The 14,817-nt window shown below is 40.7% G+C and overlaps 1 protein-coding gene across 1 annotated transcript in view; it reads right to left on the bottom strand.

Annotated features, from left to right (window-relative positions):
• Sorcs3 (sortilin related VPS10 domain containing receptor 3) overlaps window positions 1-14,817 on the bottom strand; it is a 627,324-nt gene that overhangs the window by 121,637 nt on the left and 490,870 nt on the right. Inside the window, exon 8 of the mRNA XM_006983301.4 lies at window positions 4,931-5,020. Within this exon, the coding sequence (XP_006983363.1) occupies window positions 4,931-5,020 (90 nt within the window). The remainder of the gene's footprint in view (window positions 1-4,930; window positions 5,021-14,817) is intronic.

Genomic DNA, 14,817 nt, shown 5'->3' with positions numbered 1-14,817 from the left:
TGCTAAACCCTGAACACATTAGAGTTAGACCAGATTGCTTAAGGGAATCCCCTGACTCTGCCTCTCTAAAGGAGGAATTATATGTGAGCACATACGATGGTGCTGAGGATCTGAACTCTCACACTTCCATGGCAAGCACTTTATCTACAAAACCTTTTCCCCAACCCCAACAGCTGCTTTTGAAAAGAAATCTAAAATAAAAAGAACTGGGTGTGTAGCAGAGTATGCAGATGGCATGATGGGACAACTGACAGAGGCATTTTCTTTGAGACCAAGGGATGCTCAGAAATGCAGCAAGGTCAGGAGGATGGCTTCTCCTCATTGCACTGTTTGCCCAAGCTCTCCAGTGCCTGTATAAACTTGAGAATGGGCAAAGTTCAAGGACAGAAGATGATAGAAAATCCAGAGCTAATTTTGATAAAGTCAAATTATCAGGCATTTTGTTCACATTGGTTAGTAGGACAACAGTTCAGCTAATCACTTATGAGATCAAGAATGAGAATCCGGTGCTGTGAGATGATCCTTCTGTGAATTGTGAATATGTATTACTTTCATTGGTTAAAGATAAAGCTGTTTGGCCTATAGCAAGACAGGATAAAGTTAGGTGGGACAATCAAACTGAGGACTGGGATGAAAAAGGGCAGAGTTGAAAGAGACTCCAACCACCTGCCCAAGAAGCAAGCTGCCAGAGGACTGGTAAAGCCACAGGCCATGTGGCAATACATAGATTAATAGAAATGGGTTAATTTCAAAGTAAAAGCTACTTAATAATAAGCATGAGCTATTGGCCAAGCATTTTATAATTATATAAGCTTTTGTGTGTTTATTTGGGACCAGGCAGTCAGAACAGAAAACCTCTGCCTTCACTTATAGTCTGGCCTTGTTAGAGACAGACATCTGAGTCTTATCAAGTCTTACAGAGAATAGTTCTTTAGGAATAAATCCTTCCCTAGTCACTTAAAACAGAGTAAAATTTCTTAACTTAAATTTCTGGCAGTTTTCCAGAATCATGGGGCTCAGCAAAGTTCGGGGGTATCACTAGAACCCAAATACCTTTGAAGAAAAACAAACAAAACTTTTCACTTGTTGAAACGACTTTTAGAGTTGCAACTTAAGAAAAAATTAGAACCTACGGGATCAAAAAGGCTATGTCAGGTTCAAAGTGGCAGAGTGACAGCTTCAAGCAATATGGAGGCCAATGCTGTCTGAGATACAATTCTATCATTCTATCGTGACCTTCATCTGCATATCAGGCGGAGTAAGGCCACTGGTATTATTTCCCCCAGGAACAGCTGTTCCTTAGATTTACTGAGCACTTTACATTGGACCAGCAGTGAGTCATTCATTGACTCCTCCCAACACAGCAGTATCATCATCTCATTTTGCTGATGAGCAGACCCACACTCCTGGGTAAGTGGTGGAGCCTGAAGAGGGTTTTAGGCTTCTGCTCAAAAGCTCAACTATCTCTTCCCAGCTACCATTGCTCTTACTCTCTCGCACCATGCTTTCTAATTGGTGCATCAGTGTCATGTGTATGGGTAAGAGTCCCAGCAATGAACTATGGAAGATTTGATGCACTGTTCCTCATTCTGATCATGCCATTCATCATTAATGTTACTCATCTTACCCTCTGCAAAATACTCTAAAGTCAAGGTGTGCATGTTCTGAACAGGTAGGCTGGGAACAGAAGTGTGAGGTGCAGTGATTACAGGGAACTTTTCTGTCGTTTTGCTTTTCCCCAAGCATGTAAGCACAGCTATAGTGCTGCACTGCATGGGACAGCAACAATGTGCTTGAAGTCACTTCAGTTCTTCAAACAATGCAAAGAACTAATCTCCCATCGCCCCCTCTGTCCCTAGCTTCCTAGCCCTGATTATGAAATCTGGGCCAACACCAGCTAATAAATTGATCGATCACCAGCCAGCTACTTTCGCAGCAGTCTCATATTAATGAGAAGCCTATCTGGATGCGCTGCTATGAAGGGGCTGCCTGAGTGGTTTGATACGCCCCCACAATAAGTCACCATGGGGTTGCTAATCATTAATGGAGTACTCTTGGTGGAAATCAATTCAGGGCCTCATTTGTACCCCACCTACAGCCACATGCCTAAGGGACTGAACTGTTGCCTTCCTAAGAAGGTTAAAATTTCATAAAATCTATACTCACACTGAGGTAAACACATCCTGATGGTAGAGAAATGGTTTGGAAGGGTTCCTGAAACACATACTTTAGGTCAAGGTAGAAAGACTTGGGCCTGGGGCGGGGAACCACTGATTTCTCCCTTAGGAAGTTTATAGCTGGATTTTCGTTTTCTCACCCTCTCATACAAGTTTCCTGGCTGGCTTTAGACAACTTGATGCATACATCCTGCAGCCACCATACTGAACGATTTCCCCACAAAATCCAGCCATAGACAGGCTAGCGTGAAACCAGAAGCCAGCCTCCATGTTCCCCAAGGCTGTTTAATATGGGACCTGCCCTCTTCAGCAGCCCTTCTGCCGAACTCTGTAACCAAACTTCACAAGGTATTTTAACTCTGTTAAAGGAGCCATGCTTGCTCTCAAACAAGGCCTTTGCACGTGCAGTTGATCTTCCCTATTCCTGGCCTCCAAAGACCAAAGTGCACTTAGTTCTGTACCTTTGCCAAAGAAATATAGCATGCTGTTTCTTCTTGTGATTCCTAAAAGACATGGCATGAGATTTAAAGGTAATTTTAAGTATTCAGAAAGGATGTGCACAGGTTATCTGAAAATGCTGTGCCAGGCTAGTTATGAAAGAGGCATAGTCATGTATGGATTTTGACATCTGTAAGTGTCATGGTACCAATTTCTCTGTGATAATAAGATATGACTGTATTACCTAGTAGCCTTGTACTTCCAACATACCCTTGTTTACAGGCTGAATTTCATATTTTTTTTTCTTATCTTCTCTGAAACACAACTTTTTCTAGGAAGTTGCCCTCACTATCCACATTCAGTTATCTCTACTTTTTATCCAAAAATGGTCCTTAGACTGCTTGAATACTCCCTATATTCACATTGGCTTGCTTATTGCTGCTTGTCTACCACACTACAAGCTCTAGCAGGCAGAACACATTTGCGTTGTTTTCGCTAATTCATAGTTCAATTTTTAAAAAATGTTTTAAAATATTTTATTACATTTATATTTATTTGATTTTAGCAGGTAAGGAATGTTTGTTATCATATTTACTATTCTAGACCTAATTCCATGATTTTTAAAAATGTTTCAAAATATTTTATCAAATTTATACTTATTTGATTTTTATTGCTTATAAGTATTTTGATATTTATAAAATGTGCAGGGTTCAGGAAATTGAGGTAATGCACGTAGAAACATCTACTGAGGCTACAACACAATTTTAACCCATTAATGTCATATCCAGTTTTGCCTACTGCTGAAGCAAGCAGCACAGTTTTGTCATAGTACTGCTTCTGAACATGAGCAAGTCATTTGTGGTTTTGACAAGCCTTTCTTCTTCCTATCTATGACTCAACTTGATGCCTCAAAATGTAGCACATTTCTGTACTTTGAACTGGACCATGGAGAGTCTTCTAATCAAAGTACTTCTGACCAACTCCTGTCCTTCTGTTACCAACTTACTTTGGAGCCAGATTCAAATCATAGAAGCCAGACTGTATGTACCTCTTTTGACTGCTGAGAGAAAGTGAATTAGCCTCTCCCAGGGAGGTCCCCTTAGTGGTTTTCCAATTCAGAGTTACCAGCCTTACAAACCATATACACACAAACATAATAATGGGCACAGCAGGTTGCACTTATATATATTTGAACTCACACACACATATACACTCATATAACAAATATAACCAAAGAAAAGAGAGCATGGATTTAAGAGTGGGGGTTTGAGAAGAGTTCAAGGGGTGGGGGTTATCTGGTAGGAGCAAGGGGAGGGAGGAAATAGAGGGAGTATGATGAAATTCTACTTCAACTAAAAACACGAGAAGTTAATTTTGACAAATAGTAAAAAGAAGAGAGAGATTGAGTTTTGTAATTTAAATTCTCCATTAATAAAATAACTTTTAAAGAATTCAATGTTTAGCATAGATTGCCCACTTTAATGGAAGAAAAGTTGAATATGTGACAAAAAGAAATAATGAAGACAGGGTGGAATGAACACACCCATACAAGAATAACTGAAAATGAAATACCAGGGGATATAAAGTGATTTTCCTTCTTAACCCACAATCCTCCTATCTCTGTGCCCACATAGTCTTTTACAGTGTTTCTTAGCCTTGTCTCGGAACCATGTCTTTTTGTCATATGACACATGGTAAGTGACACCTTGAGACAGCTTCCCTGCAGCCCCATTAAATTATATAATCACATTCTGGTTTTGTTCACGGTGAATTTACAGGATCCATCTTCACCTAGAAGCTGGTGTTCACAAGAAATGGGATCCACAGAATAAGCTTTCTACTCAACGGAAGAGGCCAGAGTGGAGTGGAAACAGGTGGAGTGTTCATATTTATCCTTAGAATGGAAAGAGAAGTAAGAACACCAGCAAACTGCTCTGTGTCCTTTTCACATCCACATGTAGCAGCTGTGCTCCTGCCTGGCAAGCTTACCTTCTGGTTGTCAATAACACTGCTACAGAAAGGAGAACCCTCTGAAGAGACTCATTTCAAAGCCAGCATTCCTTTCTCTCCCACTCTTGGCAAAGAGCCCAAGATCATACCACATGCTTGAGTTACAGGAAATCAAACCCATGCTTGGCATGCTGCTGAGAAAGGAATACAGCACTCAGGTTCAGCCCCATCAACAATGACCAAAATCCTTCAGGAGTTCTCCAGACTAAATAAATGTCAGTGGCTTCCTGCATCCCATGGATGCAGCCTCTCCATCCCTGGCATTATCTGGCAAGTCTCAGGATAACAGGTCCTGTGTGCAATACCTTTGGCAAGGAGTACTTGGGCAGCTTTATCTGGGCAAAGGCTTCTCTTCGATAGGACACGTAGTAGCTGGCTCTTCCACCTATTGTTACCTAGATCATGGGGGAAACAAAAAGAGATCAGATGGTGCCACAAGTTGGAAAATACTGTCCTGTCCATAAGCAACCACACTATGCTCAAAATTACCTTTTCAAGTATGTCTGGTACTAGTTTTGAGTCTCTGATGCCTTAAGTATTTCTACATCATGGTGCTGAGACAATAAATGCACAATTATACCAATCATTCCCATTTTCCTAAATTTCTAAGTGAGAACATAGGTTGATTCTTGGTCACTGTGCTTTGCAGATAAAACACAGCTAATCTTTATTTTCAACTGAAAACAGAGAAACTATCAGCACTGGTTTAATTCATGATCTATTTGTCCAGTATTAGCTATTTTTAACAATTTATTAACACATTACAACCATAGCACCATGATCATAAGCATTCTTTGGCATCTAAATGATTAGTATGGCTCAAAGCATCACTACTATGGAATTTAATTTCATATCTGACTTGGTCACACTTTTCCATTCATATTCATAAATCCATGCATTGAACAGATGCTTACTGATCCTTCCCATGGGCAAACCGATTAAAGGCATTAAAGGTAAGAGGAAAAGTCCAAACATGGAATTCATAAATCTCTGCTAGTTCAGAGGTAGGATGACAGGAATGAGCTTTGTGACCTCACTTGGCAAAGGATAGATCCTTCATTAGATGACACAGAACCACTCCAAGAAATGATCCCCAGGCCCAGGTTTGTGGAAAAGTCCTGCCAAAAAGGCACAGCTCTGTGGAGGGCTGCTCTTGGTCCAATTATCCTAACTCTGGGGAAATTAATATTCACAGAAGAAGATAACATGGCCTGTTCAGAGAAAATAGCAGGAGGACAATAGCAACCAGGCTGCTGCAGAGGCAATTACTCCTGGCACATGCTTCCTTCCTACCAAAGCCCAAGCACATGCTGGAGACCAGCCAGTCCCCTCACTCCTGTCCAAAGCTGGCAGCTCTCCCCAGCAACTGCTGGGAGCAGTGGGGTGGAACGTCTCTCTTGAAAGCCACCCATCACTCCTCACTCTAAGAGATGACCTCTCCCATGGCTCTCTTCCTCTTCTTCATAGATTGGAAGACCCCAAAGCAGGTTCTCCAAGCTGTCAGTAGATATTAGAGTCAGCATAAGGCAGGGCCTGGGAAAAAGCCTGAATCAAAGTTCAGGCTGTAAATTAAAAATGAGAGATCTGTTTATTCCTTGATGTTTAGGACTATCCTAGAACTCTATTCTCTAATGAGATTTTTTTTATTCTAGAAATTTTATTTTTATGTTGTTAAAATACTTGTTATAAATCTACATTGTTTTGTATTGGCACAGAAGTGGGTGTTGACATAATGAGATTGATGGTTTGTGGAAAATTCCTTCTTTTTAAAATAATTGTTAAGTTAATAGAATCAGATTAAAATGTAACTCTTGGGCCGGGACCTGTAGACACCCTTAGACCTTGCATGACCCTGTGCATTTGTTTGTTTGATTTGGTTCTATTTAAGTTATAAAATCAACACATATAAGCATACCTGCTAATCAGAAAGCAAGAAAAAACTCTAGATCAATATTTTTTAGTTTTAGCATGCTTTAGAATCACCTGGATAGCTTATTAAAACTCAGACTGCTGGGCCCCATATCTGATTCAACTGAGTTTGGTTGTAGTCAACAAATTGTCTTTTCTAATAAGTTTCCTGGTGCTGTTGCTATCTGGGGACCACACTTTGAGCATCAGAGAACTAGATCTTTAACAGAAATTTGCATACACCTCTATGCTCCTCACTTGAACTCCTGACTGCTATTATTCATAGTGGTGATAATTTTTAATTGATATGAAATTCTTATAATTAAATCTTTTTAAAATGCATAGTTTAATGGCACTTAATTCATTCACAGTGTTATCCAGTTTTCACCTCTATTTGGTCCTAAAGCATTTTATCACCCCCCAAAGGAGATCCCGTATATGCACCACATTTAAGCACCCCAAATATATGCTATGCTTAAAATATAGTTGCTGTGGATATCGCTCTGTATAAATAAAATGCTGATTGGCCACTAGCCAGGCAAGAAGTATAGGCAGGACAAGCAGAGAAGAGAATTCTGGGAACAGGAAAGCTGAGTCAGGAGATGCTGCCAGCCGCTGCCATGAGTTCCAACATGTAAGATACTGGTAAGCCACAAGCCATGTAGCAAGCTATAGATTTATAGAAATGGGTTAATTTAAGATAGAAGAACTAGATAACAAGATTACATTTATCTAGATATAACATAATATCTAGATATCTAGATAACAACCCTGAGCCATTAGACAAAACAGTTTAAATAATGTAAGTGTCTGTGTGTTTATTTTATAAGTGGGCTGGGGGACTGCTGAGGTTTGGTGGGAGCTGGAGAGAAACTTTCCAGCTACATACCGTTTCCTACAGAACTTCACAAAATCCTCCTTTGGCACAGATTGCCTTACATAGAAGCTCACATACAAGCTCACACACAACCTGGAATATTCATGCTTCAATAATAAATACTAATTATGGTTCATATGGACCATGGAATGTTCCAACATATTAGAGGGCACAGGAAGACCGCTAGCCCAAGGGGTTCCCCAAGTACTTACACTATCATAGAATTCCCCCCAGATATTAAGGTGCCTTCCGACATTTTACCTGACTGTGTACCACTTTGCATTTGCTAAAACTCAATAATTCCTAAAACCTAAGTTCAGGCCTCAAGCATTCATGGAAAAGTCTTGGATGACACCAGTTTACTGTGGTCCTGTCTATCACCTTCTGAACTTTACCTCTTCCTTTCCTGTGGGGCTTTTGGCATTTACTCTTGGGACATACATATTCCTATAAGTGTTCCTTTATGTCTAAGAGCATGGTTGTGGCCTCCTTCCTTCCTAGACATCATAAATGTTACCATTTTAATGTTTGCATTTCTTCTAAAATGTATGTTTAAGTTTAATGCCTCAATGCAATAATAGTAAGAGGTAGGATCTTTCAGAAGGCGATGAAGCTGTGAACACTTGGCCTAATGAAGTAGACATCAGAGCCTTATAAAATGATTACAGGTAACTACCTTTAGCCTCTCTCACACATCTGTCCCTTCTGCCGTATGAGAGCACGGTAGACAAGACACAAAATCACAGGCAGAGAAAGGGTCCTTACAGACAATGAACCTACCTCTGCCTTGATCTTAGTTTGCCAGGCTCTTGGGAACAATGAGAATTATGCTTTTGATGTTTATAAGTCACTCAGTTTAAGATATTTTATCATAACAGCAGAAATAGTCTGATAAATAAATTGGTGTGGGGAATGAGTTGTTGCTAAAACACATGGAAGGGGCTTTAGAAGTAGAGTGATGGCGAGAGGCTGGAATGGTGCTGAAATGGATGCTAGAGAAGCACACATTGCAAGAACAGAGCTTTCAGGTGAAGGATCAGAAGACAGCTTCAGAGAAATCTTTAGTCCTAGAGATCAGGACCCTGGTGGAGATACGATGAGAATGAGAAATATAGAGAATACGATGCCAATGAGATTTCAGGTGAAAACTTAAAGTAGTGTGTTAGATGCTGAAGGACAGGCTACCTTCAAAGAACTTACCTGAAGTGGGTCTATGTTCTAAAATTTGTGGGCAGCAGAATTTCAGTGTATGGAATTAGAATGTTTGGTGGAAGAAACATCTAAGCAAAGTTAAGTTTGTCACAACTTACAGTAAATTGTGAGATGAGAGAATTAATTCTGGATAAAGTTTATATTCCAAAGGGAAGTGGTACTGTAAAGATATGGAAAATTCTCATCTTGGCCATGTAAACAAACAGTTAAAAGATGGGTTTGGATGAGAAAGCAAAAGGTGTGATCAAGGAAACATTTTATAAGGAGATTAGTATGAACAGAAGGAAGCCAGATGGCATTCATTAAGGGAATGGAAAAGTGGTCCCTGGGGCGTTTGGGAGACTTCCAAAGCTACTAGTCCCATTATAGGCCTAGAATATCAGGCTTTGAGGACAGAATAGTTTGAAAGCCTTGGGACTCACTACCTAGCACCATGTGAACCTCTGTTTTCCAGATTCTACTGCAGAACTTTCTAATATTCCTGTTGGACCTCATGTGTGGCTCAGGTCACATGTCTGGAAAGCATAAGGAATAAACCCTGAGGGCATTACCATGGGTGCTAACTCTGCAAGCACACAGAGTTCAAGTGCTACAGAGGTATGACTGCTTCCACTAAGTTTCAAAGGATGCCATGAAAAGCTCTAAGTACCAGGAAAAGGATGCTGAAGGCATAGGGCTTCATCTGAAACCCCACTAGGACAGGAATTGTAAGACTGTGGCCAGTATACAGAGATTTCCACTTGAGAAAGTCCCAGCCAAGCCATGGGGATGAGAGTCTACCCAAGAAATGCACCACCGATGTGGAACTGCATCCTAGGAAAGCTACAGGCAGTCCAATTCAATGAGTGTTGCAGTGTGGGCTATACCCAGAAAAGCTATATGGACTCAACCCCTACCTCAATCTGCCTAGAAAACAGGACAAACAATGATCATTTTCAGTCAGCAGAATTAAAGTTGTGGTGATATTTCACTTGTGCTTTAATAAAGCTTGCCTGGAGATCAGGGGGGAAAGGCCAGGCATTTTAAGTAAACAAGCAATCAGGCAGCACACGCTCTTAATACAATCACTTATCAGGCAGGGTATGTTTGTTCAAGGCCATACTAGGGAACAGAGCCAAGTGTGGTGACAAATACCTTTAATCCCAATACCAACCATAGAGACCTGAAGGTCTGTACAGACAGACAGACAGTGACAGAGCTGAGTAGGAAGAGGAAGTGAGGTAGCTGGGTTAAGATTGCCAATGAGAGGGCAGAACAGCAAGGAAATAAAGGCATGGGTAAGACAGAAAGTAGCTCGCATTTGGAAGCTGCAGAGTTGGTGAGGTAAGGTTGGCTGGTGGCTCTCCCCATTTCCCTGATCTCTCTAAGGCTTTCACCCCTATATTTGGCTCCGTGTTTTTTATTTAATAAAACCGTTTAGAAATTCATCTACATAAAGTAGTTGGATTTGCGGGATTTTGCACTTATTATAGAATCTGATAACCTTTTTTATTAATTGCTTTTGTGATTTTGCATGGAAATACCTAACGTATATGTAACCTACCACTGCATTACAATCATACAAGAACCCAGAGCTGTAGAGAAATTTGTCTGAGGATGAGTCAATACTTTAAGTCTCACCCATGTCTGTTTTAGATGATATTTATATGAGATTTGGGCATTGGACTTTGGGGTTATTTGGCACAAGCTCAGACTTTGATGTCACTGATGTAGCATGAGGAAGTTTTGGACATGACAATAAACAAGAATTGGGCAGGAAATACAGGAATGGACTAGTATTAACTAAATATTTAAATTCTCTCCAAGCTTTCATAATGAAATTTGATCTGCAAATGTAACAGAATTAAGAAGTAGAGGCTTTCAGGGCATGACTAAGCAACAAGGGCTCTTCCCTCCTGGATGTGTGAAACAGCCCAATATCTCCTTCCTTCGCTGTTCTCTTCTGCCTGATGAGGACAACGTTCAAGGCACCATTTTGAAAGCGAGAGATGAGGCTCCCTCCAACAATGAATCAGCCAGTCAGTGCCTCACACTTGAACTCTACAGCCCCCAGACCAGGGAAAAATAAAGTTAGTATTTTATTGTAAAGCAGAAATGATTGGCATGGACACAACAATCTCCAGGCAGACAATGATATGTAATAATAGTAATGATGATTCAACTAAAATTTGTTCAGCACCTCAACCATACTCCCGAAGTCCCTTAGCTCTTTTATAAATTATTTAGTTATTTTTCTACAAAAGGTATAAAATGCTGAGTGATTTGTCCAAGACAAGACAAATCTGAACCTCAGAAAGCTTAGCTCAAAAACTATACCCACTCTTTTCTAAGTGGCTGCAAGAATCTCCCCTCTGTCTTAATCATCTCACTATAATAACAGAACACATTTCTTTGACTTTTACATCTTTTTAAAATTATACTTGTAAAGCTCTGCAATTGACATGTGTGTGTGTGAGTTTCCCTGCATTCCTAGACAGCCTGTTATGATGTTGATGGGACATTTTAAAATCCATGTCTTCTTAGAGGAGGAGGGGTAACATAAACAAGAATAATAGCAGCCACTCTTCAATCCATGTCAGGAAATGGAAGGTGCTGTAGTGCACAATTTACCTCATTTGATTTTCTATATCCTTCCTTTCCAGGTCAGGAGACTGAATCAGAGAAAGCTCAGCCAAGGTACTCAATACCACATAGTTTTCATTGTTGCAGCCAGAACGTGATCACTGGCTTTCTTACTCTTGCCTCTGCCCAAACCTTGGCTTACTCACAACTGAATAATGGATTTCTGGGATTAATCTGCTTATCCACAGCGACTGTGGGTCTGGTATTCTCTACTGTTTCATGCCTACAGGCGAGCACACAAAATTTCTGTCCATTCCTGTCCAGTCGTGGAAGGCCAATGGCTTATTTCCAGACCAAATCTTAAGTAGCACACCCTCAGGAGCTCTCCAAAGTGCTGGGGAGATACACAGCTGATGCGTTTGCTGCCTCTCCATTACTATTTGTGTGACTCTCTGGCAACCACACAGGAAGGAAGAAAGTTTAGTGACTATTAATCTATTTTGATGAACTTTTCTCTTCCTTACAAGCAAATTTGCCAGCACTGTAAATCCCAGAGATTATTACTACTCTCCCTCTCAGTGACACCTTTTATTTTACATTTGATGAATGTCATCCAATTATTTGCTCTGGGCCCATCCGTCATGCTAAACACAGAATTAGCTGGGTCTTTTCCTTACTAATGACTGGCTCGTTAATCTGATTTTCTGGATTTCCATTATACAGGTTTAATTGGGCTCCTAGCCAGTGAAAATGATTCCTTTGGATAAATGCATTGGTCATTAAATACATCTATCCCTTCTGACACTCCCCATTCTTGCTTTGGCCAAGCTTAACCTGACATAGTCTTTATTATTTATTTTCATTCACCCTGTCTCTGAATGATAGCTTTTCCTGAGAACAGAGGGAAATCTGCATACCAAACATGAAACAAAACGTGTGAGTTACTTCCTGTCCCTCTTCAGGAACTGAGCAGTTGAGTCTCTTTCTGCCATAGACAGGAGTCAACCTGTACATTCTGGGTTTATAAGCAGACATAGGAAACATGAGAAGGACAGGAACAAATAATTTTGGGTATATATTTTATTATGAGTGCATAACACAAATTGCTAAATGGTCTTATTAATAAAAAAAAAAAAAAACAACCTAGAGCTAGATATTGGGGTAAAAGCTGAAAGATCAGAGAAACAGAACAAGCCACAGTCAACCCCACATCACCAACTCCTCAGCCGATCCTGTTTTCTCCACTGAAAGCCTCTGAGTCCTCACCTGAAAGAATCTCAGCTGAACTGTGTGGTGGTATTTTCTTTGTGCACCCCAATAAAGCTTATCTGAGGATCAGAGGAAAAAGCCAGCCACTATATTAAACATAGAAGTCAGGCAATGGTAACACACACCTTTAATCCTAGCATTCAGAAGGCAGAGATTCATCCGGATCTCTGTGAGTTCAAGGCCACACTGGGAACAGAGCCAGGTGTGGTGGTACACACCTTTAAATCCCAGCAGTAGTTAACCATAGAGGTCTAGAGGTCTGTACAGACAGACAGGAAGTGACAGAGCTGGGCAGAAAGAGGAAGTGATGTAGCTGGGCAGAGAGAGGAAGTAAGAGGGCAGAGACAGGCATATAGGCATGGGTATACAGGAAGTAGGTCTCTTTGGAGGCTGAGTAGTTGGTGAGGTGAGGTTGGCTATGGCTTGTCCTATTCCTTGATCTCTCAGTTTTTACCCCAATAATTGGCTCCAGGTTTTTTATTAATAAGACCGTTTAGCAATTCATTTTACAGAACTGCTGCTTAGTTCCTGTCTCCTCACACCTTATATCCTGTCTCCTCATACCTTATATACTGTTCTCCACCCAGGCATGTCACTTCCTGGGATTAAAGGCATGTGTGCTTTCCAAGCAAAGACATGAGATCTCAAGTGCTGGAATTAAAGGTGTGTGCCACTATGCCTGCCTCTGTTACCAGTGTGGCCTTGAACTCACAGAGATACACAGATCTGTTTCCTGAATGATAGGATTAAGGGTGTGTGCCACCACTCTCTGACCTCTATGTCTAATCTAGTGGCTGGCTCTGCCCTCTGATCCCTTGATAAGTTTTATTGGGGTGCACAATATATCACCACATGAGTGATTAACTTTCATACTATTATTACCCATAATAATAAATACTAATGAGATGACCAGCCACACTAGTGGGAACCCATGAACTGTGGACTAACAGCTGTGGAGCTTCCATAGGACTAGACTAAGCCCTCTAGATATAGGAGACAGTTGTTTAGCTTGAACTGTTGGGAGGGGGGGGGCAGGCAGGGGGATCGGGATCCGTACCTGGTGCATGGGCAGACTTTTTTGGAGCCCAGTGCTTAGGATGTGACACCTTACACAGCCTTGGCACAGGGGGTAGGGGCCTGGACCTGCCTCAGCTGAGTGTGCCAGGTTCTGCTGACTCCCCATGGGAGACCTTGACTTGAGAATTGGGGGGGTGGGGGGTGAGTTGGGGGGAAGGCTGGAGGGTAGGAAGAGGGAAGAGGCAGGGGAAATCTGTGGTTGGTATGTAAAGTGAATAGAAAATTTCTTAATAATAAAAAAAGAAAACATGATAATATTAACTGCTGTTATTATTTTTAATAATACCACTATACTAGATATTAGTGGAGAGATTAATAGCAGATAACATTATTGAGCACGTGTCAAGTACTGTTCATCTGTACATACTAGCCTTCTATTTTTTTGTTTTCAGGAAGAAAACTGACATGTAATGAAGTTACACAAAATACTCAAAAATACACAGCAAGTGAATGGTGGCCCTGGAACTGGAACCTCATATTTACTATTTTTAAAGCTAAGGCCAATCCTTGCATTGAGTGAGGTTTCCAAACCTCTCTGTGGAGAGGGATAGATCCTGTGTCATTCAACTTGCAATTTTTTAGACAGGAAATCCACCAACAAGGCAGATCTTTCTCTGTGGAGTTCTTGTCAATTTCTCAGTCCCTGGAAATCAATGTTCCATTGTTGCCCAGGAGTGAATGGGGCTGCTATCAAAATTTGTGGATAAGAAGGACCACAATGAAAATAAATTTGGCTTATACAAGGACTGTTGCCTTCATAGCAAATGACATTTAAAAGCTTTTCCAGTTAGGAGATTGAGTTGGGTCCAAACAATTTGAATAATATAGACCAAGAAAAATGGTTTCACGTATAGGAATATATCAGCTGCCTATTATGTGGCTCTAGCATTCTTTCTTCCTCCTTGAAGAAGATGAAGGGATACTTAAGGCCTTATAATGCACAATTACCTTTGAAAATTCTTTTGCTCATTAATTTCATTCAGATTATTTGAAATATGTCTCTGTGTTTTTAGGCTTTCCCCCCTTTTCCACCTGCATGATTCTCCCAAAGAACACATTTTCTTTTGCTTTTAAGAACAAAGAAACAGTTTTCTGAATACTGAATCTTAAGAGTCAACTTTCTGCCTGTAGCCCCAACTGCTTAGGAATCCGAGACATGGCAATCACTACTTGGTCTTCAAGTTCAAATCAACTGTCATGGCAACTTCTTCATGGAATATGGGAATGCCTCAGCCTACCTGAGTTCATTCCCCAAAGCCACTTTGCTAAGATCCCTCTCTATCTGTC

Source organism: Peromyscus maniculatus, chromosome 1 (assembly GCF_049852395.1).
Source record: "Peromyscus maniculatus bairdii isolate BWxNUB_F1_BW_parent chromosome 1, HU_Pman_BW_mat_3.1, whole genome shotgun sequence".
NCBI classification, from domain to species: domain Eukaryota; kingdom Metazoa; phylum Chordata; class Mammalia; order Rodentia; family Cricetidae; genus Peromyscus; species Peromyscus maniculatus.
The sequence above is the reverse complement of the archived record's forward strand: the minus strand, read 5'-3'. Positions and strand labels throughout refer to the sequence as shown.